The 24011-nt window shown below is 43.3% G+C and overlaps 1 protein-coding gene across 1 annotated transcript in view; it reads right to left on the reverse strand.

Moving 5' to 3' along the window:
• Window positions 1-962: 962 nt before the first annotated feature.
• LOC121569927 (protein disulfide-isomerase TMX3-like) overlaps window positions 963-24011 on the reverse strand; it is a 53097-nt gene continuing 30048 nt past the window's right edge. Inside the window, exons 10-16 of the mRNA XM_041881271.2 lie at window positions 14784-14882; window positions 14015-14072; window positions 13745-13798; window positions 10649-10705; window positions 5163-5292; window positions 3856-3924; window positions 963-1715 (exon numbers count right to left, since the gene is read on the reverse strand). Coding sequence (XP_041737205.1) covers window positions 1464-1715; window positions 3856-3924; window positions 5163-5292; window positions 10649-10705; window positions 13745-13798; window positions 14015-14072; window positions 14784-14882 — 719 coding nt within the window. The 3' untranslated portion in view covers window positions 963-1463. The remainder of the gene's footprint in view (window positions 1716-3855; window positions 3925-5162; window positions 5293-10648; window positions 10706-13744; window positions 13799-14014; window positions 14073-14783; window positions 14883-24011) is intronic.

The raw sequence follows: 24011 nt of genomic DNA on the forward strand, positions 1-24011 counted from the left end.
TATTGCAACAGGGAATGTACTGTTATTAAGTACTGTAAAAACTCCCAACATGTTTTTGTCAGTGCATTGAGTAAACTTACATTTAATTGTTTTGTAATCTCAGTGCATTTGGATGCAATCTGCTACATTTCCTTCCCAGAAACAGCCTACCAGAACTAGTGATGGACAACGGGTGGTGAAGCTTTCAGAGGAGAGCAAAGAGCCACCATTTTGGATCTGATCAGCCAATGTCTACAAGTATATTACCATTCCATGTCTGCATTCAAAATGGCAGCCTATTCCCTATATAGGCTGGTCAAATGTAGCACACTATATAGGGAATATGGTGCCATTTCGGATGCACAAACGCATATTGCGGTCATTAAGCCTGTCTCCCATTACACTAACCATTGGCCTTCTAAAATAGAGAAAAAACAACTTACTGTACAGTATGTCTATTTAAAACTACAGCAGGGTAAATAAGTCAGACATCCCTAGAAGCTTACATTATCCAGATGTGAGTTCTTGGACACAGTTTCTATTAAAGATCAGCTTTAATATTGCAGATAAGATTGTGGGTTCTGTCAATGTAATTGTTTGCATCATTTCCACTGTTGGAAATTAATAAGTGTCTGGAGCTACAACTGTGAGATTCCATTTGAAATGCATGAGTATTCATTTTATGGCAACTTTTCCTTCATGGGCACTTCCTCCGCAGTCGACTATGGGTGAGTTGCAACATTCAGTGGAGGGACTTTAAAAAAATCAAAAGCTTTGATTTGGGAATTCAAAATTCCAACAGAACAAAGTATATAATTCAATATCAAATATTTCAGTGCAATTGGGCACGGGAGAAATGGGTCACCTTTTTACCATATTACCAATGGGTGTAGTCCCGTGTAGCTCAGTTGGTAGAGCATGGCGTTTTCAACGGCAGGGTTGTAGGTTCGTTTCCCACAGGGGACCAGTATTTAAAAAAATACAAATAAATGTATGCACTCACTAACTGAAAGTCGCTCTGGATAAGAGCGTCTGCTAAATGTCTAAAATGTAAAATGGGTCACCTTTTCACCATATTACCAATGGGTCACCTTTTTAAACACAAATGCTACCTGATTCAAAGTATGGAATGACCCCTGGTTGGTTAAGGAACGATAATTAATTTTGCTAAAACTTGGCTTATTTCCTTCCTTTCTTCTCTGCAACACTTACTTATCAATGACTAATCTTCATAGTTCCATATCAAAAAGGCTAATTTAATAAAGGACATAATTTTTTTTGTGCGTTGCCTAGCTGCTGACCTAACTGACTTATACATAAGATTCAAAAGCAATAAAAAACAGTCTGCGGAAAGATACCGGTAGGGCGGTGGGAGGGGAAAGGATGATAAAAAATAAAATAAAAAAAACATGGTTGATATGTGTCCGAGTTCCATGTCGCTGTATATCACTAGGCCTGTTCCTCCGCCTCCACTACCCTTGGCATTAATCTGCTTTCTTGTCGTCCGGGTTCTTCTCCTCCTGCTCCTCCTCGGGGCCCTCCAGCTCTCCGGTGGCCTGCCGAGGCTCGTCCTCCTCTTCGTCCTCCTCCTCGTCGTCCTCCCTCTTCATGAGCTCCATGTCCTCCTGGCCGTCGTCCGACTCGGCCGTGCAGATGCCGTAGCACATCAAGCTGATCACGCCCAGCGGCAGACCAAACAGGAAACAGCCCAGCACTGGGGAGCTGCGGAACACCGACTGAGAGGGAGGGGTGATCGGGGGAAATAGTTGAAGAGGAAGAGATTGAGAGATTGGCAGAGCGAGGGAGAGATTAAGATATTGAGAGATAGAGAGAGGAGGGGGGGGTTTGACAGTGGTGGACAGAAGGTGGGGTGGAACAGCAGAAAGAGTATAATAGATTTATGCCCTCTATAAGCCCAAAACATAAACACATTATTTTATAGTAGTACACCAAGCAACTCAGTCCTGACCACACATATTCAATGCCAAACATATAATTACCTAACATGCACTTTTTACGCTTGCCTTGCTCAGTTTTCCCTTCTAAACCAAGCTAAACAACCCTCACCTACGGACACACACACAACCCCAGGAACCTCAAATATGACTCTGTATATTTTACTCTCTTTCCTCTGCGTTCCCTTATAAACCAACCTAAATCAGCCTCACCTACGGGCACAGATGAGCTCAGGGTACTACTCCAGTGACGCACAATGTCTTCCACTAAAATATGGATGAGTGGCAGTGAATCATTGGCCCTTAATAGAGCGGGTTGCAGGGGAGACAATGTGCCGAGAGGCAAGACATTCGGTCAAAGGCTGCTGTCATCCAGGAAGGAAAGGAAGAGAAATCCTGCCGACAACGCCAGGGGAAGAAGAGGGATGGTAATTGCCAGGCGTGTGTAATCCTAAAGATGGGTCAGCATCATGAGTCATTGGGTCTAATGCGGATCGTTGCTTCCTTGCAGTGATGTGTGTGCGTGTGTGTGTGTGCACGTGTGCACTCCGAGGGCAAGGTGATGGCTGCTTGCTCATCTCGTTCACCGTGAGTGACCAAGGCTAGCAGGGGCACTACTGAAAAGAAACAACTAGTGCTTCACAATAAAAAATTATGACATTCAGGCTGAAAAATAATGACTTCCTTCTTCCCCTTTACAGATTTTAGTGAGGCATTCTTGAACTGCGAAACCTCAATACAAAATTTCAATAGTTTTTTTGGGCCTAAAATTACCTATCGATTTTCCTTTTCCCCCTCAGGTGACCATTTTCCATAAATGTATTTTTCCTACCAGATCAGCATTTTTCTGAATCTAATCAATCATTTTATTTTCCATTTGAGGGCACCTTTCTAAGGTTTATTCTTGGTTCGGGTACAGTCTACTTTCTGAATAGCATTACGCTACTACATCCCATTTACATTCATATCACACTGTCAGTCAAATAAACACTAGTCCTCCCTGTTACGAAACCAACTAGCTAACCTACTGACTTCACTACACCTGATTTGATGTGTGCATTTACGTGAGAAGTCAAAGTATGCGGACCGTGAGGTATGCATGTGCCCAGGAGACAGCAACCTTACTTGGGTCCAGGGCTAGCTCAGTCTTGACTCCTTGGTTAGCCAGCTCAAACAAGTTATGGATGTTCAAAGTAGTGACAAAAAAATATAAATACAAAAAGGCATGCCCAAAAAATAAAGATTCAAACCAAAGGCCCACATGGCCCTCAAACTGCAGCAGCCTCACGGCTATGCAAGCTGCCACACTGACTGATTACCCACACCTGTGCACAATCAACACTTAACAAAACTTCCTGGCAGAGCACAACACCTGACCCAGTTGGTGCTGCCACCTGGGGATGGAGTGTGAAAGTGATAGTGTAGTGTCTAATTGTACTATGAGAACAGCTCCAACAGTTCCAAGAAAGATTTCTGAGTTCTTCTGACCTCCTCTGTATTCTTGCCTCATTCCCATCCCTCTCTTTCTGTCATCTTTTCTCTCTGTCGCGGTCGCCGCTTCCTTTTTCAATACACTACTCCTCTTCTATTGACGAGTCATCTCTTTGTTATACTGGTGACTATCAGGGGAATACTAGTGGGCCTTAGGACACATACTGTAGATAGCTACACAGGATATTGTACAGAGGGGTGTTTCCCTCCATATTATATTTGTTATTCAGAAAATAGCATGAAATATTATTCAAAATGAAAAACGGCAACCACATTATTTTTTTCTTAATTGTTTTGATGGATTCATCACGACAGCATACATTAAACCTATGCTGCACACATTGCCAACATCCTCCCACAATTATCTTGTTTTCCCATTTCCTATTCCCCCCTGCCATTTGCCTAATGCTGATTGTGCCCAGCCACTCACCATAATGGTGGACTTGGCGTCGAAGGCCACTCGTTTGACCCTCTGGAACATGCCGTCTCCTCCCTGGGCCTGAGGGGAAACACACAGACAGAGGATGTGGTGTTAGAGTGGAGCACTGGGGAGACTGGAATGTGTGTGTGTGTGTGTGTGTGTGTGTGTGTGTGTGTGAAAGAGTGAGTGTGAGAGAGAGACAGCCTGCCAGCGCTTCCTCAGAGTCTTAGGCAGGCAGCAGCACCAAGCATAGCAGTCATGAGGTGAGCTGGCTGGGCTGGCACGAGCCTGGGGAACAGAACAGGGTTCTCACTCTCCACTGCTGTTTACTTGGTGGGGTTTTGGTTTGTTTTGCCAGGCAAAAAATAACCCTGCTGAACGCTCTGGGAAAGAGAGGGACTTCCGTTGTGTTTGGATTACGGTTTCATTCATCTGTGTGACTTTATAATAAACAAGAGGGGGAAAGGATGTCACTTTTTCCAGATGCCATATAGTGGATTAAATTATGTATATAAACCTCTCATTGCTGATGCTATGTATTGTCCATTGAGAGGTTTGAAGCCACCGGTCAGCCATATTGGCACTCCCCAGTAGGAGCAGTCCTCCATAGGAATTAATGGAATTCTACAGTTTCAATTACATGTCTCAAGGACAAAATTACATGTATTTAAGTATTTGGTTGTTGTAGTGGGGATAGTTACATTAGTCATCTCAAAAAATTATACTTTAAGGAATTAAAATATATATTTTATTTTTTTATTTGTATGTTTAGCTCACATCTAATTTAAAAGTATGCATTAAGGTGTCTGTAATAGAATGAATGGGGGGGAAAATTAAATGTAGACATTAATAAATGCATTTCTTTAGCTTCCAAAATATTTATACAACGGTGGGGGAGTGCCAAGATGGAGGCATGGTGGCTTCAACACAGCGCCCCCCCATTTGTCATCTAGTGTGTATATAAATCATTGAGTGGAGTATATTATAATGCCAAATACTGACACTGGAATATATTATATGCCAAATACTGACACTGGGAATAAATATTTAGGAGCCAGAGTAATGGCAGATCGGCTATGCTGAAGAAAAACTATGCAACATAAATGTCAATCTCAATAAAGGATATTGCCAAAGAGTCCATCAAGTCTCATTGGACTTCCCTGGATACATAAAGAATAAACAAAGCCTGAACAGCTACACAAACAATTTGAGCTTTCTGTTGCGGTTAGAATGGTCAAATAAATAGGGGAAGGGAAAAGAAAACCAGCTGGAGCCAAAATGGCAGAGGGGAGTCAGAGGAGAGTGGAGTTGTGGACCTGAGCGGAGCCATCCAGAACACTGTTGATGAAGTGGACCAGCTGCTCCAGGGTCTCCACGGGCTCGCTGGGCAGGAAGTACTGCTCGTTAGACGTGTTGAGGATGATGATGGACGGCACCGACACCTCGCTGTGGGGGAAAGAGGAAGAGGAGATTATCACTCTAAAAAAGGTCACAGAGATATGGCAGATAACCAATTCAGAAGATAAACTATGCAGCAAAATGTCAATCTCAATAAAGGATGATTGCAATCATTCCACTGCAATCATTTTTGCAGTGGAAGGATTGGGGTACAGGCAGGTTGGAGAAATAGACTGGAGGGTTGGAGCAGGGAATGAACCCCGGTCTATGGTGGGGAGAGTAGTATATGCGTTTAAGCCAGGAGCATTAGCACAAGACCACAGACTCTGCAATGTACACTGCAATCTATGCTCACATGTCCCAATTCGACCCATAGGTCTTCAGATTTGACCTCCAGCACCTATTTCGAGACACTGGAATATAAAAGTGTTCTATTTTTCTATACTGCAGAATATCCCTCTACCCATTTCATATAGGGCCAGGAGTTTTTCTGACCATGTGAGCTGACCAGAGAAAACTCAGGGCCCCACCCCCAAATCAAATGTTATTTATCACATGCGCCGAATACAACAGGTGTAGACCTTACCGTGAAATGCTTACTTACAAGCCCTTAACCAACAATGTAGTTTTAAGAAAATAGAGTTAAGAAAATAATTACTAAATAAACTAAAGTAAAAAATTACATTTCAAAAAGTAACACAATAAAATAACAATACCGAGTCAATGTGTGGGGGTACAGGTTAGTCGAGGTGGGGGGTGTCAATGGAAATAGTCCGGGTGGCCATTTGATTAATTGTTAAGCAGTCTTATGGCTTAGGGGTAGAAGCTGTTAAGGAGCCTTTTGGAACTAGACTTGGCGCTCCGGTACCGCTTGCCGTGCGGTAGCAGAGAGAACAGACTATGACTTGGGTGTGGAGTCTTTGACAATTTTTTGGGCCTTCCTCTGACACCGCCTAGTATATAGGTCCTGGATGGCAGGAAACTTGGCCCCAGTGATGTACTGGGCTGTACGCACTACCCTCTGTAGCACCTTAGGGTCGGATGCCGAGCAGTTGCCATACCAGGCGGTGATGCAACAGGTCATGATGCTCTCGATGGTGCAGCTGTAGAACTTTTTGAGGATCTGGTGACCCATGCCAAATCTTTTCAGTCTCCTGAGGGGGAAAAGGTGTTGTCGTGCCCTCTTCATTACTTTCTTGGTGTGTTTGGACCATGATAGTTTGTTGGTGATGTGGACACCAAGGAACTTGAAACTCTTGACCCGCTCCACTACAGCCCCGTCGATGTGAATGGGGGCGTGTTCGGCCCTCCTTTTCCTGTAGTCCATGATCATCTCCTTTGTCTTGCTCACGTTGAGGGAGAGGTTGTTGTCCTGGCACCACACTGCCAGGTCTCTGACCTCCTCCCTATAGGCTGCCTCATCGTTGTCGGTGATCAGGCCTACCACCGTTTTCTCGTCAGCAAACTTAATGATGGTGTTGGAGTCGTGCTTGGCCACGCAGTCGTGGGTGAACAGGGAGTACAGGAGGGGACTGAGCATGCACCCCTGAAGGGCCCCTGTGTTGAGGATCAGCGTAGCAGATGTGTTGTTGCCTACCCTTACCACCTGGGGGCAGCCCGTCAGGAAGTCCAGGATCCAGTTGCAGAAGGAAGTGTTTAGTCCCAGGGTCCTTAGCTTAGTGATGAGCTTTGTGGGCACTATGGTGTTGAACACATATCAACCATGATGCCAATTAAATAGTAGATTATAGTGTAAGATGCACAAGAAACAAAAATAACAAAGAAGCTTTATAGTCAAGATGAGATACACAGCTCTTTTCTTTCTGATGCGGCCCGACTTTTCCTGAGGGCACACTTTCAAAGGGTGGATTTGGTATGGATGAAAGGCAATGTGATGCAGAGTTTTTGGATAGTCATCTTGATCTTTATGCAAACAGTGTGCAACTCTGGCGGCATCATGGGGCCACAGTTAAAGGAACCTTTACAAATTAGAGCTGACAACTGAATCAGGGGGAGTCCAGCACTGGGTGGCCACACAGCTGAGGTGACATATACCCAGTCTCAGAGAGACACACACAGTGTAGCCCAGAACATCAGACAACTGCACAGCTCAACTGAGAGAAGAGACACATATACATACAATGTACACGTGCGTGTGTGTACACACACACACACACACACACACACACACACACACACACACAACTACACAGCCCAGCTGAGATAAAGCATGTTGTGCATCACCGTGCCACTACACATCTCAGCAGTGAACACCCCAGCTGAGTTCAGGCACACAAGCTCCACACACACTAGCTTTGTAGACAGCCCTCCACTACACCACCATTAGGCTCCTACTCCAAACAGCCCAGCTGAGATCTGGAGCTGTGCAGCATACACACACACACACACACACAACCCCCCTCCACAAACCTTACGTGAGTACTCCATCTGACATTCAGCCCAGAACCAACAGATGGCAGACATTTTGAATCAACATGGATTAGCCCATTCACCTTTCAAAGAGCAGACTGCTGGGGCTTTTCAGCAGCACTACCACTTTCACTCTGCCTGCGTTGCCCATGCATATTGCAGCTTGGCTCTCAGTCACAGCCACGGACATTACGGAGAGTGCGAGAGTCGCCCCGGCTCTGGCTCCTCCAGTTTCCACCCAAACATAATGCAATGAATGCATACCATATGCCCGGCTGTGATGTTGCAGTGGCGTTGCTACGGCGCTAATCCTATACTCAAACAGACGAGCAGAAACACTAAAACCAGCCTCAGACATTAAACTACATGGGACTAGGGAGTGTGCGTGCTTGCATGCGCGCATGTGTGTGTGTGTGCACGTGTATGTGTCTCTGTCTAAGCGCTATAGGCTGACCCTGCCAGATATGACTGGGTGCTGCCAGAGAGAGAGCCCAGTAATCTGTGTGATGAAGGAGGGGAGGATAAAAGGCCATCAGATTTATTTCCCTGGCCTTCCTAAAGGAGCGGGATTAGTGGCCATTGACAGGCCGGGATTTCATTCCTCAAAGGAGGCCAATTAATCCTGGGCAGACTCGGGCCGGTGCCGTCCAAAAAAGCACAGAGGACACACACACACACACACAAGCAAGCACATATACACACAAGCATGCAAACACAATTGTGTAATCACTACCCACCCTATATATCTTTGAATATGTATGTCTATTCTAATCCCCCATCACAGTGTCAGCTTTACACACACATTGTGTGTACTTCGATCACAGACATATTCACAGTAACACATTTGCTGTCATCACAAACACACTCTTTAAGCCCTTGGCGTGATTAAAAGAGCATGTTTACTGTAATCTCCCTCACACAAACAATAACATTCTGATGTATTTACTAACTACAGTATTTACCCCCCACACACTAGGGTTGTCATGATACTAACATCGCAATTCATCCTAAATACTGTGTTAAGGAAACAAAACATGAAGCCGACTTGATTTCTTGAGGAAAACAGTCCTAATGTTGAAAAAAAAAAATATATATATATTACATAAAGTCGGTTTTTCAAGGACCATCGAGTTTAGTCTTTGGTCACGCTCACATTAAATCATTTCAACATGATCATACACAGTGTACAAAACATTAGGAACACCTGCTCTTTCCATGACAGACTAACCAGCTGAATCCAGGCGAAAGCTATGATCCCTTATTGATGTCACTTGTTAAATCCACTTCAAATCAGTGTAGATGAAGGGGAGGAGACAGGTTAAAGAAGGATTTTTAAGCCTTGAGACAATTGAGACATGGATTGTGTATTTGTGCCATTCAGAGAGTGAATGGGCAAGACACAATATTTAAGTGCCTTTGAACAGGGTTTGGTAGTAGGTGCCAGGCACACTGGTTTGTGTCAAGAACTGCAACGCTGCTGGGTTTTTGACACAGTTTTCTGTGTGTATCAAGAATGGTCCAGCACTCAAAGGACATCCCAAAGTACATGCCCTGACGAATTGAGGCTGTTCTGAGGGAAAAAGGGGGATGCAACTCAATATTAGGAAGGTGTTCTTAATGTTTGGTATACTCAGTGTATAATGTATGTATGCATGATTGCATGCATACATTACACACATAAACTAGAAACACAAACTAGAAACACACACACTAACTAGAAACACACACACACACACACACACACACACACACACACTAACTGTGGTCCTCTGTAGCTCAGCTGGTAGAGCACAGCGCTTGTAACGCCAAGGTAGTGGGTTCGATCCCCGGGACCACCCATACACAAAAAATGTATGCACGCATGACTGTAAGTCGCTTTGGATAAAAGCGTCTGCTAAATGGCATATTATTATTATTTATTATTAAACACACACACACACACACACACACGCACACTAGAAACATACACACTAACTAGAAACATACACACACACACACTAACTAGAAACACACACTGTCCTGTGCCCCTGCTGCCCCGCTGTGCTCCTGCTGGCCCTGCCAGGCTTGGTGGTCTGGGCTAATTAACAGTGTGGTGGTTTCAGAGCAGCAGCACAGGCCTCTCAGTGCATGACACCACACCACGCAGCAGCGAGCCCTGTCACGCAGCTCCATGCTGGGGCTTACTGCATCATTAGCACAGCCCTCCCTCCGACAGCCATTAAAGCACAGGCCCAATAAGACTCCAATCCACCAGCTTCATAGGACTCATATATTCTCCCCTTCTCCACGGCGGTATCAATACAAGGTCAACCTGGCAGGGAGCTAGCATTAGTGATGGGGAAAAGAAAATAAAAAATCGATAGTTTATTTTTTACAATATATTGTATCGTTTTGACAATATCCGTTTTTTTTTGCGCTAGTTGGATGTACCTGCACCAAAACTCCAGGGAGCCACTTTATTTTTAGCACTTTTATTTCCCTGACTGATCAAATCTCGTTTTCTCACGGCTCTCTCTTGTCCCTCTGCAGCAGACATATGGTGAGCAATATGTTTAGAACATCGAAACGCACTAAAATCACAGTATTGAATCGCAATACATATCGTATCGGCACCAATGTATCGTGGTAATTCTGTCAATTCCCAGCCCACTAAAAGCAAATGACAGTCAGTCCCGGGTAATTGACGGATCCAAGAGAGTGCATTTTATTAGCGGAGGCCGACTTTAAATTGCGGTTTTATGGAGTCTGACAGTGTGAGGTTACTGCGGTAGCCTAGGAAACCCGGGGAGAGAGTAGGGGGAAGAGAGGAGGAGGCAGTAGAAGGGAGGCGGAAGAGAGGAAGGAGGTGGTAGAAGAAAGGAGGAGTTGAAGAGGCGGTAGAGGAGAGGTGAAAGAGGAGGAGAGAAGGAGGAGAGGAAGTACAGAAGAGGAGGTAAAGAAGCAGAGCGGTAGAGGAAAAGGAGGAGACACTCACCCCATAATGAGGCTGTTGATGTAGTCGTTTCCATCCATGTGGCCAAACTGGAAGTCTCTGGGGAGACAGAACAAGGTGAGACACAACATGCATACAAACAAGCTCATTTATGACAAACAACTCATCGTAAGACCAACAAAAGAAATAGAGACCAATTCATATAAGCATTGCGATCCTAACAAGAGTCATAACACAAGACCTAGTTTCCTATGAAGACTGAACCAAGGACTCCCTTCTCTCTCCAACGGCACACAATAGCAAAACAACACTTCCATCTTCTTCTCAAAAAAGTATTGGATGATTCAGCTAAATGGTAAGGCAGATCAAGAAGGAATTCCATTTGTATCTCATTGTACTGTTCTGTGTTGGAGCCTGTGTGGTGCATTGTGGGAAGAAAGCAAGCGACAGGGAAGGAAGGGGACTGCCGCAGCAGCCGAAGCCGTGGGAACTGGGAAGAACCCAGTCGTTTGCACTGAGAGACGGATTATGGCCGCCTCAACATATATATTTCATTCATATTGAATCATGATCCCATCTGGAACGTCTGTCCCCTGGGTGCCAAACAATACAGCCGGTGCCAATATCAATGACATGATTATGAAGACACTGAACTATTATTAAACCCAATCTAATCTGGTTAGGCTGAAGCTCACTCAGATAATATTGGGCTAAAGACTGAGTACTTGAAGGAAGTGAGGCTTGTTGAATTCTTATTCTAAGATAGTGAGTCATTACTCTTACCCAAGAGGAAGCTGGTTTATGGACTTTATGTATGAATTCAGTGTGTGTGTGTGTGTGTGTGTACATATATGTGTCTGTGTGTGCGTGTACATGTGAGAGACTGGAAGAACATATTATACACATTTTATGTGGTGAGCGTGTCTATATATGTCAGTTCATCATAGCAATCACCATAGCTCTCCCCGCTCAACCGCATAAATATTGCTGTCTCACTCCTGTTCCCCCTGTCTTCACCTCCCTCCACCTCCCTCCCACTCTCTTTTCAACTCCCTGCGGTGCAACAGACCCACACGTTAACTCACAATCACTCACATACACATAACCCCAAACCATAGCACACACACACACACACACCACACACACACACACACACACACACACACACCTATCCTGCACCCAAACACACACACAGAGAGACTAACACACACCACAAACACAGACACGTCTCCTTGGGTAGTCTCCTCTCAGAGATTGCATTTATCGCTCTGTCACACTGTTGCGGATGGAGGGCGAGCTGAATGCCACAGTATTCATTACCGCCCTCACACACCACCTCACTCATTCAAATGACATCTATCTGCATCAGTCGCCTGCCCTCCATGTCTGCCTCAGTCTCCGTGTCTGCCTCAGTGTCCGTGTCTGCCTCAGTGTCCGTGTCTGCCTCAGTGTCCGTGTCTGCCTCAGTGTCCGTGTCTGCCTCAGTGTCCGTGTCTGCCTCAGTGTCCGTGTCTGCCTCAGTGTCCGTGTCTGCCTCAGTGTCCGTGTCTGCCTCAGTCTCCGTGTCTGCCTCAGTCTCCGTGTCTGCCTCAGTCTCCGTGTCTGCCTCAGTCTCCGTGTCTGCCTCAGTCTCCGTGTCTGCCTCAGTCTCCGTGTCTGCCTCAGTCTCCGTGTCTGCCTCAGTCTCCGTGTCTGCCTCAGTCTCCGTGTCTGCCTCAGTCTCCGTGTCTGCCTCAGTCTCCGTGTCTGCCTCAGTCTCCGTGTCTGCCTCAGTCTCCGTGTCTGCCTCAGTCTCCGTGTCTGCCTCAGTCTCCGTGTCTGCCTCTGCCCACCACAGGGGGCACTAACGAAGGGGGTATTTTTTAATTTTTTATTAGGATCCCCATTAGCTGTTGCAAAAGCAGCAGCTACTCTTCCTGGGGTCCACACAAAATATGAAACATGACATAATACAGAACATTAATAGACACGAACAGCTCATGTAGCCTACATATCAATACATACACACAAACTATCTAGGTCAAATAGGGGAGAGGCGTTGTGCCGTGAGGTGTTGCTTTATCTGTTTTTTTAAACCAGGTTTGCTGTTTGTGTGACTTAATTACAACGAGCCATCTAGCATTTAGGTTGTGTCAAAAAACTGGGCTATAATCTGACTGTGAATCAGGAGAGTGTGATGACTTCAAAAACAAGGCGCGATAGCGTGGCAGATAGTCTAACTGATGATAGGGATCTGTGAAATTCAATCAGCTCTAATGTGGCTGCCTGGAAAGGAGAATAAACACCTTGATCATAGAGATTTTAGATAATACCTCTTCATTTAGCAAGAGGGCCAGCGCCAGTGAATTAAGAGAAAGAGTAATATGGAGTGTGTGCCTAATGTGGTGAGATTATGTACATTGAGACTAATATGTATGACTATGTATGGGACTCGGGTCTGTACTGAAGTGAATGCATTTGATGTGTGTGTTCTTACCCATCAGCCTTATGAAATCCCATTTCGAGTTTGTCGAGAGGTAGATCACTTCTTAATTAAAGCAAAATGGATCCATTACACGCACCATTCTGTAATGTAGTGTTCCGTTCACACCGGTGATAGTTTAATAAGGTATTCTTACAGGAGAACAAAGTCTCGTGAGGTAATAAGTTCCTCTAACTGTGCAGCGACTGACAGCTCCAAGGGAGCGCCTATTTTTGGTAAGCCTGACATTTTGCATAATTACCTCCCCACTGATACTGAATGAAACCAGACATGTCCTCAAAGAAGTACAGCTGGTTAGGCTGTCTCCCCACAGCGATCCCTTGTAATAAGTGTGTATGTGTGTACACACTTGTTCTTCTATCCTTGTGGGGACCTGAAATCCCCAAATGTTCCCACAAGGATATTAAACAAGGACCATGAGGACAAAGGCTATTTTAAGCTTAGGCGTTAGGTTTAGGATTAGGTTTAGGGTTAGAATTAGGGGTTAGAATTAGTTTAGGATTAGAGTTAGGGGTTAAGGTTAGATTTAGGGGTTAGAGAATATAGGATTTTGAATGGAAATACATTTTAGGTCGGCCACGAGGACAGAAAAACAATAGTTTAGTGTGTGTAGTTATGAATATTTCAATGGTTCATCTTCATCCAAACACTCTTACCTGTTAAAATGCTCTCTGTGTTCCTTTGCCACTCTCTGAATCAGAGTCTTTAATCTAACAGACAAATCAAAAAGGTACCACATCAGTTCACATCGTGACACTCTTCCCACATGCATCAATTTGTGGGCAATCCAAACAATAAATGCAGTGCTTATCTTTAGTTGAAAAAGCTGCCCGTTTTTAAATGCCACCGCAGCGGTTTCCATGGAAGCGTGCGTTTGTAATTTGTCTAGGAGCGCTAGGCTTTAATTTCACAATGTTCTTTTGTACCTGCCGCTCTCCTCTGTCGGGTCCTTCTCGTCGATGACTGCAATCGCCACCAATTTGCCTGTAGAGGGAGAGAGGGATTACAAGTCACACTCACAAACAGACGGAAGAAGAGATGGCGGGAGGACATTAGCCTGAAGATAAAAGGCGTTGGGGGAGATATATCGCATCGCTACAGAAGCAGCTAAAAGAAAGAAAGGACCAACCAAGGCATCTATTAATTTGTCATTCTGCATTTGGTGACTTCTTGGTGGTTCTAAAACAAGTGGGTGGAGGCTATTTTGGTGCAGTAGAAGGGGAACAAGCCCATAAGAACAAGACAAATGGACTCACAAAACATAAAACAACTGCTATACAACTTAAGATGGGTGTACATGTACTATTCAGTGTTTAGCCTTGTGGACTGATGCAGGAAGGAAGCGCTTGGTTGGAAATGATAAGAACTACTCTGCCCTCTGCTGGCATGTCATGAAGCATTACATGTCAAAGCCTTGGTTGAGGTTATTATGTACAATGTAATGAAAGGATGCAATACGGGGGGGTGGCCCAATACCAAATCGACCCCTTGACTCTGTGCACTTGTTGAGATCTGAGAGGCTTTGATTGGTGTGAGCAATAGGGTAAAACGTTCACCTAGAGGGCAAGTTGGAGCTATTACCAAATTGGTTACACCTGTCAAATCTACCCAGATAGCCACAATTGCACATTATTATGGAAAAGGGCTACACTGTACTTGTCAGTATGTTGGTGGAGTACAGAATGTATACAGTACCTGTCTCTCCCAGTTCATACAGGGTGAAGCCATCGATCTGCAGGTAGCTCTGAAATCGCTCTTTGTTAACCCAGGAAGACAAGCCACCGTCCACGTACTCTGCAATTACAGAGAATAACAAGACAACAGAGAAATGTCAAGCATTGATGATCAATTGAGAAAACAACAGTTTACAGAGAATGGTTCAATTGAGTATTGACGCGTGGTTGGGAAGTAGAAGGTCAGACTAATTACTTACTTATTATACCTGTTGATATTCACTATGTGAGGAAGACAAGCGCGCTCGCACGCACGCAGTCTCTCTCACTCTCACACACACACACACACACACACATCCAGACACATACACTACAAAGAGGGCCACACACAGTGGGGATATGGCTGGACCATCGACACCACCTTTTCTCAAGCTAGTCCTGTACTGAACTGCATCTTCATCCAGCTGTGGAAGACCATCTGTCATGAACCTGAATTATCATTATATATTATATTTTTTGGACAGATTTCGTATGAAAAGCGCTATATAAAATAAATATATTATGATGTAAGGATGTGCTATTGGACCAGTGTTCTGCCAGATGTTTGTCTATGGGTGAAGTAGTCAGGTAGGATATATTTCAGAGCTGAATGAGAGACTTTGAAAGAGATTGCCCACATAAAATACTACAGTTTACTATAGAATACTATATAGTACTCACTATAGAATTATGTAGTATACTATACTACACACTGTAGTATCCCTTGATTGTGTAGTGCTTACTATATACACGTTTATAGTATACTGCAGAATACTATACTACACACTGTACTATCCCTTGATCATGTGTAGTACTTACATTAGAATGTTGTAGTATACTGGATAATACTATACTACACACTGTAGTATCCCCTTCGATTTTGTAGTGCTTATTATAGACTTTTGTAGTATACTGCAGAATACTATACTGCACACTGTAGTATCACTTGATCACGTAGTGCTTACTTTAGAATTTTTTGATCGATTGGACTGCTAGATAGCTTTACTGCTAGCTTTGTAGATGCTGTTTTGATTTAAACGTGCTGTCCTTGGGGAGCTCATGCCGTGGATTTCCTCTGAGGTTCCCACTCGATTGTGTAGTGCTTACTGTAGAATTTTGTAGTATACTGTAGAATACTATACTCCACACTGTAGTATCTATTGATTGATTGATTTGACTATTTAAAAAACACAATACAAACACAAATGTGGATACAATGCATTAAGAAATATGTTGAGAATAACACAAAATAATATATTTCCATTGTTTTCCTAGTTCAAACATGTTACACATTTACAGCTAACCCACATGAAAAAATACTAAAGCCACCGCAATATTGTCCTTTCGTTTTCAGTTGGTTTGTTGGGCGAGGCTTTGCTGGATTGAGGTCCAGGCAGTTTATTGGCAGCGCCCTCCAATAAGGTGACTGTAAGTAAAGTAAGTTGTATTTCAAAAATATCTATTGTTTATGTAAATGCAGTAGTTAACTGTTTATGTTCTACCATCAGAAGTACAGTATTGTTTGTCACTGTTTTTGGTCATCTTGTGAACTTGGTCAGCTAAATCTGAAAGCATCTCAGAAAGCCATCTACAGTGAGGGAAAAAAGTATTTGATCCCCTGCTGATTTTGTATGTTTGCCCACTGACAAAGAAATGATCAGTCTATACTTTTAATGGTAGGTTTATTTGAACAGTGAGAGACAGAATAACAACAAAATCCAGAAAAACGCATGTCAAAAATGTTATAAATTGATTTGCATTTTAATGAGGGAAATAAGTATTTGACCCCCTCTCAATCAGAAATATTTCTGGCTTCCAGGTGTCTTTTATACAGGTAACGAGCTGAGATTAGGAGCACACTCTTAAAGGGATTGCTCCTAATCTCAGTTTGTTACCTGTATAAAAGACACCTGTCCACAGAAGCAATCAATCAGATTCCAAACTCTCCACCATGGCCAAAACCAAAGAGCTCTCCAAGGATGTCAGGGACAAGATTGTAGACCTACACAAGGCTGGAATGGGCTACAAGACCATCACCAAGCAGCTTGGTGAGAAGGTGACAACAGTTGGTGCGATTATTCGCAAATGGAAGAAACACAAAAGACCTGTCAATCTCCCTCGGCCTGGGGCTCCATGCAAGATCTCACCTTGTGGAGTTGCAATGATCATGAGAACGGTGAGGAATCAGCCCCGAACTACACGGGAGGATCTTGTCAATGATCTCAAGGCAGCTGGGACCATAGTCACCAAGAAAACAATTGGTAACACACTACGCCGTGAAGGACTGAAATCCTGCAGCGCCCGCAAGGTCCCCCTGCTCAAGAAAGCACATATACAGGCCCGTCTGAAGTTTGCCAATGAACATCTGAATGATTCAGAGGAGAACTGGGTGAAAGTGTTGTGGTCAGATGAGACCAAAATCGAGCTCTTTGGCATCAACTCAACTCGCTGTGTTTGGAGGAGGAGGAATGCTGCCTATGACCCCAAGAACACCATCCCCACCGTCAAACATGGAGGTGGAAACATTATGCTTTGGAGGTGTTTTTCTGCTAAGGGGACAGGACAACTTCACCGCATCAAAGGGACGATGGACGGGGCCATGTACCGTCAAATCTTGGGTGAGAACCTCCTTCCCTCAGCCAGGGCATTGAAACTGGGTCGTGGATGGGTATTCCAGCATGACAATGACCCAAAACACACGGCCAAGGCAACAAAGGAGTGGCTCAAGAAGAAGCACTTTAAGGTCCTGGAGTGGCCTAGCCAGTCTCCAGACATTAATCCCATAGAAAATCTATGGAGGGAGTTGCCAAACGTCAGCCTCGAAACCTTAATGACTTGGAGAAGATCTGCAAAGAGGAGTGGGACAAAATCCCTCCTGAGATGTGTGCAAACCTGGTGGCCAACTACAAGAAACGTCTGACCTCTGTGATTGCCAACAAGGGTTTTGCCACCAAGTACTAAGTCATGTTTTGCAGAGGGGTCAAATACGTATTTCCCTCATTAAAATGCAAATCAATTTATAACATTTTTTACATGCGTTTTTCTGTATTTTTTTGTTGTTATTCTGTCTCTCACTGTTCAAATAAACCTACCATAAAAATTATAGACTGATAATTTATTTGTCAGTGGGCAAACGTACAAAATCAGCAGGGGATCAAATACTTTTTTCCCTCACTGTAGTGGAAGTAACAGATCTAAGAAGTCACTTTGGTGTACTCTTAATGAATGTTATGTGTCAAATAAGCAAACCTAATCCTCTAAGTTGTAAAGCTCATTTTCTTGACGTTCTATACATTTAGCCATGTCTAATGTGTATTAATGTGATATTTGAGGGGGGACCACTGCACTAAGCCAGCACATCAACTTAAATCAGCCCTGTAGTCTATAACCTGGTCAAGTTAATAAACTTTGCTTGTTCATTATATCTGACTCTGTACTGTTTACCTTTAATGGGCCTAGAACCTAAAGTTTAGATGTTACAATTGTAATACACATTTTTAAATTTTTTGCTGAAGTGTTGTCTGGTCTGTTACATTGCTCAGAACTGTTGAACCAACTCAATAGATGGCCTGTCACGAACCAGTGTGTCTTATGTTCTGGTTGATGTGTTCCCTTCAATAAACAGTAACTGGAGTAGTCTGGTAGTTGTGCCATTTTAGCTAAGGTGTTACTACAACATACTACGGTCATGTCCATAAAAACACTACAGTAAATACTAGTCACGTAGGCGAAAACACTACAGTAACTACACAGTATACTACAGTCATGTCCGCAAAACACTATATTGAATACTACAGTAACGTCCGCAAAATACTACAGTGAATACCATAGTATACTACAGCCATGTCCGCAAAAACAGTACAGTTAATACTACAGTATACTACAGTCATCTCTGCAAAAACACTACCGTGAATACTATAGTATATATAGTAATACTACAGTGTTTAGACTATAGCATACTATAGTATTTTTTCATGTGTGTGCTGCATCAAAGCTGGCATGTTGTGGATCAGGGTGGCCACAAACATCTGGAGGAAATGGTAATACGAATCGTTTTCCAAACATGAAAGCCATTTTGTTGATGCACAAATTCTATGAATGAACAACATCCAACCAAAGATGTTATTTATGCATTTTAGAAGAGTCTGATTCACAAGATAATGAACACAGGTCTCAATTCCTCCTGTGCAACTGTGTAGGCCTGGATTCTTTTCACACTGTGACATCTGGAGGAATAATACCCTCCCTCTCACCCGACCTAATTAGCCTAACATATTTGTGTTTCTGTATACAACCACACGGTGAATGACTCAGAGCAAAAAATGTTATTGACACTCAGGAAGCAGCTAGTCTGAGCTCTTTTCAATTTTACAGTGCATGCATAACTACCCCGATTCATTAAAACAGCAATGATAAATTGTCAAATTCAACACTGCTATTTCATGAGTGTGTGCAAACCAATCCCATGTTGTTTTTCTTTTTTGTGACCACATTTCTTTTCTTCATTTTTCTTAATTGGGGGTTACAGGTACAATATCCAAGAAACATTTTAAAAAAATAAGTGATCCTCTACCACCAACCTCCCATCGCATTCACCCAACCCACCCTCCCTGCGACCACAGAAAACCCTCCACATACCACCCCTTCCCCGTGGGCCTGAAAGCAATGACAGTAAAAAAATAAAAATAAATTATGCATATATACATACATACATACATACAGTACCAGTCAAAAGTTTAGATACACCTACTCATTCAAGGGTTTTTCTTACTTTTTACTATTTTCTACATTTTAGAATAATAGTGAAGACATCAAAAACTATGAAATAACACATATGGAATCATATAGTAACCCAAAAGTGTTAAACAAATCAAAATATATTTTATATTTTAGATACTTCAAAGTAGCCACCCTTTGCCTTGATGACAGCTTTGCACACTCTTGGCATTCGCTCAACCAGCTTCATTAGGTAGTCACCTGGAATGAATTTCAATTAATGTGTGTGCCTTGTTAAAAGTTAATTTGCGGAATTTCTTTCCTTCTTAATGTGTTTGAGCCAATCAGTTGTGTTGTGACAAGGTAGGGGTGGTATACAGAAGATAGCCCTATTTGGTAAAAGACCAAGTCCATATTATGGCAAGAACAGCTCAAATAAGCAAAGAGAAATGACAGTCCATCATTACTTTAAGACATGAAGGTCAGTCAATCCAGAACATTTCAAGAACTTTGAAAGTTTCTTCAAGTGCAGTTGCAAAAACCATCAAGCGCTATGATGAAACTGGCTCTCATGAGGACCGCCACAGGAAAGGAAGACCCAGAGTTACCTCTGCTGCAGAGGATAAGTTCATTAGAGTTAACTGCACCTCAGATTGCAGCCCAAATAAATACTTCACAGATTTCAAGTAACAGACACATCTCAACATCAACTCTTCAGCGGAGACTGCATGAATCAGGCCTTCATGGTCAAAAGAAACCACCACTAAAAGACACCAATAAGAAGAAGAGACTTGCTTGGGCCAAGAAACACGAGCAATTGACATTAGACCGGTGGAAATCTGAGGCGGTCCTCTCATGAGGACCGCCACAGGAAAGGAAGACCCAGAGTTACCTCTGCTGCATAAGTTCATTAGAGTTAACTGCACCTCAGATTACAGCCCAAATGTGAGATTTTTGGTTCCAACCGCCGTGTCTTTGTGAGGCGCAGAGTAGGTGAACGGATGATCTCTGCATGTGTGGTTCCCACCATGAAGCATGGAGGAGGTGGTGTGATGGTGCTTTCCTGGTGACACTGTCGTGATTTATTTAGAATTCAAAGCACACTTAACCAGCATGGCTACCACCGCATTCTGCAGCGAAACGCCATCCCATCTGGTTTGCGCTTAGTGGGACTATCTTTTTTTTTCTTCCAACAGGACAATGACCCAAAACACACCTCCAGGCTGTGCAAGGGCTATTTGACCAAGAAGGAGAGTGATGGAGTGCTACATCAGATGACCTGGCCTCCACAATCACCTGACCTCAACCCAATTGAGATGGTTTGGGATGAGCTGGACAGCAGAGTGAAGGAAAAGCAGCAAGTGCTCAGCATATGTGGGAACTTCTTCAGGACTGTTGGAAAAGTATTCCCCATGAAGCTGGTTGAGAGAATGCCAAGAGTGTGCAAAGCTGTCATCAAGGCAAAGGGTGCCTACTTTGAAGAATCTAAAATATATTTTGATTTGTTTAAAACTTTTTTGGTTACTACATGATTCCATATGTGTTATTTCATAGTTTTGATGTCTTCACTATTATTCTACAATGTAGAAAATAGTAAAAACAAAGAAACATTCTTGAATGAGTAGGTGTGTCCAAACTTTTGACTGGTACTGTACGTATACACACACACACACAGTACCAGTCGAACGTTTGGACATATCTACTCATTCAAGGGTCCGAAAAAAAATTCTGCAGCATTCAATGTCCACAAGAACACATTATTCTTAAATGGAAGAAGTTTGGAAACACCAAGACTCTTCCTAGAGCTGGCGCCCGGTCAAAGTGAGCAATCGGGGGAGAATGGCCTTTGTAAGGGAGGTGACCAAGAACCCGATGGTCCCTCTGACAGAGCTCCAGTGTTCCTCTGGAGATGGGAGAACCTTCCAGAAGGACAACCATCTCTGCAGCACTCCACCAACAGGCCTTTATGGTAGAGTAGCCAGACGGAAGCCACTCCTCAGTAAAAGGCACATGACAGCACGCTTAGAGTTTGTCAAAAGGCACCTAAAGGACTCTCAGACCATGAGAAGTTCTCTGGTCTGATGAAACGAAGATTGAAATATTTGTTCTGAATGCCAAGCGTCACGTCTGGAGGAAACCTGGCACCATCCCTACGGTAAAGCATGGTGGTGGCAGCATCATGCTGTGGGGATGTTTTTCAGCGGCAGGGACTGGGAGACTAGTCAGGATCGATGGAAAGATGAACGGAGTAAAGTACAGAGAGATCCTTGATGAGCGCTCAGGACCTCAGACGGGGGCAAAGGTTCACCTTCCAACAGGACAACGACCCTAAGCACACAGCCAAGACAACGCAGGAGTGGCTTTGGGACAAGTCTCTGAATGTTCTTGAGTGGCCCAGCCAGAGCTCGGACTTGTACCCGATCTAACATATCTGGAGAGACCTGAAAATAGCTGTGCAGTGACGCTCCCCATCCAATCTGACAGAGCTTGAGAAGATCTGCAGAGAAGAATGGGAGAAACTCCCCAAATACAGGTGTGCCAAACTTGTAGCATCACACCCAAGAAGACTCAAGGCTGTAATCACTTCCAAAGGTGCTTCAACAAAGTACTGAGTAAAGGGTCTGAATACTTATGTAAATGTGATATTTCAGTTTTCCATTTTTAATAAAATGTGCAAAAAATTCTACAAAACAGTTTTTGCTTTGTCATTATGGGGTATTGTGTGTAGATTAATGAGGGGGAATTTCTTTTTAATCAGTTTTAGAATAAGGCTGTAACCTAACAAAATGTGGAAAAATTCAAGGGGTCTGAATACTTTCCGAAGGCACTGTATACATATATATTATTATTTTTAAAATATTATTTTTTATGTATGTGTTGGGCTTCATAGATTGTTTATTTGTATGTGCTGGGCTTCAGCTGAGATTATTTTTAAAGAGTATATATTTGTCCAGGCCTCAATTGTTCCTTGACTAGCACCATTCATTCTCGCTGTTGATAACTCTAATGTTACAACATCTAAAAATATATAAAATATAAAATAAAATAAAAAACTTTGTCCCAGAAGCATTTAACTGCATGGCACTCCCACATCATATGAAGTTATGTGCCTACCTGATTTGAAGGGACACAGTGAACAGTTAAGAGTTGGGGCCAATTTCATCGTAAAATGTTTCCTTGGTGTTAAATACAGTCTGTGAACAAAAGTTAAATGTTTGATGGTTCGGATTACGGGATGCCAAGGTCAACTTTTTCCATATTCTGTTCCAGTTAAAGTGCTGTTCAGATTCACTTAGATCTGTGGACCATACTTTTATGGCTAGCTCAGAATATGAGCTTTCCAAAAGTTGATTATACATTATAGAGATCAGTCCTTTCGGGAGCCCAGATAATTTATTTATAAATCCCATCATTGGATAGTTCAGTAGTTGGGTTTCCCCAAGAGTCCATAAACCAGCATTGCTGACCTAAATTGTAAATATAGAAAAAAGGAGTTGAATGGTAATGTGTATGTGTCTTTCAAATCTAGGAATGTTCTCAAATCTTTACTGTCCATGATATCGGCAAGGGTACAGATTCCACATTTGGACCATTGGGGGGATGCAAAAGGCCGCCCTCTAGATCACAAGGCATTATTGTGAAATATGATATGCCTAGCGATGTTGCAAGTCGTTTTTCTACCTTGACATGTGGAATAGGCATTTGAATGGAAAATACCTTCTCTCGTTTCACCATCTCCCACTAGCGACAGTGAGCAGCGGGGAAGCAGAGCCAAGCTTGACTACACCGTTCTTCCAGAGAAAGAAGCAGCACATGGGCAACAGATGAAATAATTGATGTCAAGTACAAGACTCCATTATGAAATGTTAAGTTAACAAGACCTCTTTGGGTAACACCGGCTGGCTAAAGAAGAATAAGAATAAATCTGTAGGTGTGAACACATTTATAATAAGCTATTAGTAGGACTCCCTCCTATAGGAGATATGCGTTGACCACCCAACCATAATACCTGTAATACACTTATGGACCATCAAGGTCATACAATGCTAATAGAAGTTCTCCTCATGTAGTCAAAAGCTAAGCTACGGCTGCATATTCTGTATGCAACGGTGAGTCATCTCTTTGTAGTTACATACTGTACAGTAGGTTATATGCAGTCTTAGCAAGACGTTGTTCCTCAGAGCGCCGAGTCAGACGCGGGCAGACTGGCATCTCCACAGCTGCTTGGCCTTCATAGACAACAGGCAGGCAGGCAGCAGCCTGAAAGTTTCTTCTCCCTCCCTACCGAAGCAGTGGGGAAGACAGAGAGGGAGTGAGGCAAGAGGGTAGAATTTAAGCAACAGTCACTAGTCTCTTGTATGCGCAGATCCAATAATATCCACTTCACTTTTATGCGCATATCACATGTGGCAGCTGTAATCATAGACACATCCCCAACCGCAGGGCTCTCCAGAGGGTGGTGCGGTCTGCCCAACGCATCACCGGGGGCAAACTA

Source organism: Coregonus clupeaformis, chromosome 7 (genome assembly GCF_020615455.1).
Source record: "Coregonus clupeaformis isolate EN_2021a chromosome 7, ASM2061545v1, whole genome shotgun sequence".
Classification (NCBI taxonomy): domain Eukaryota; kingdom Metazoa; phylum Chordata; class Actinopteri; order Salmoniformes; family Salmonidae; genus Coregonus; species Coregonus clupeaformis.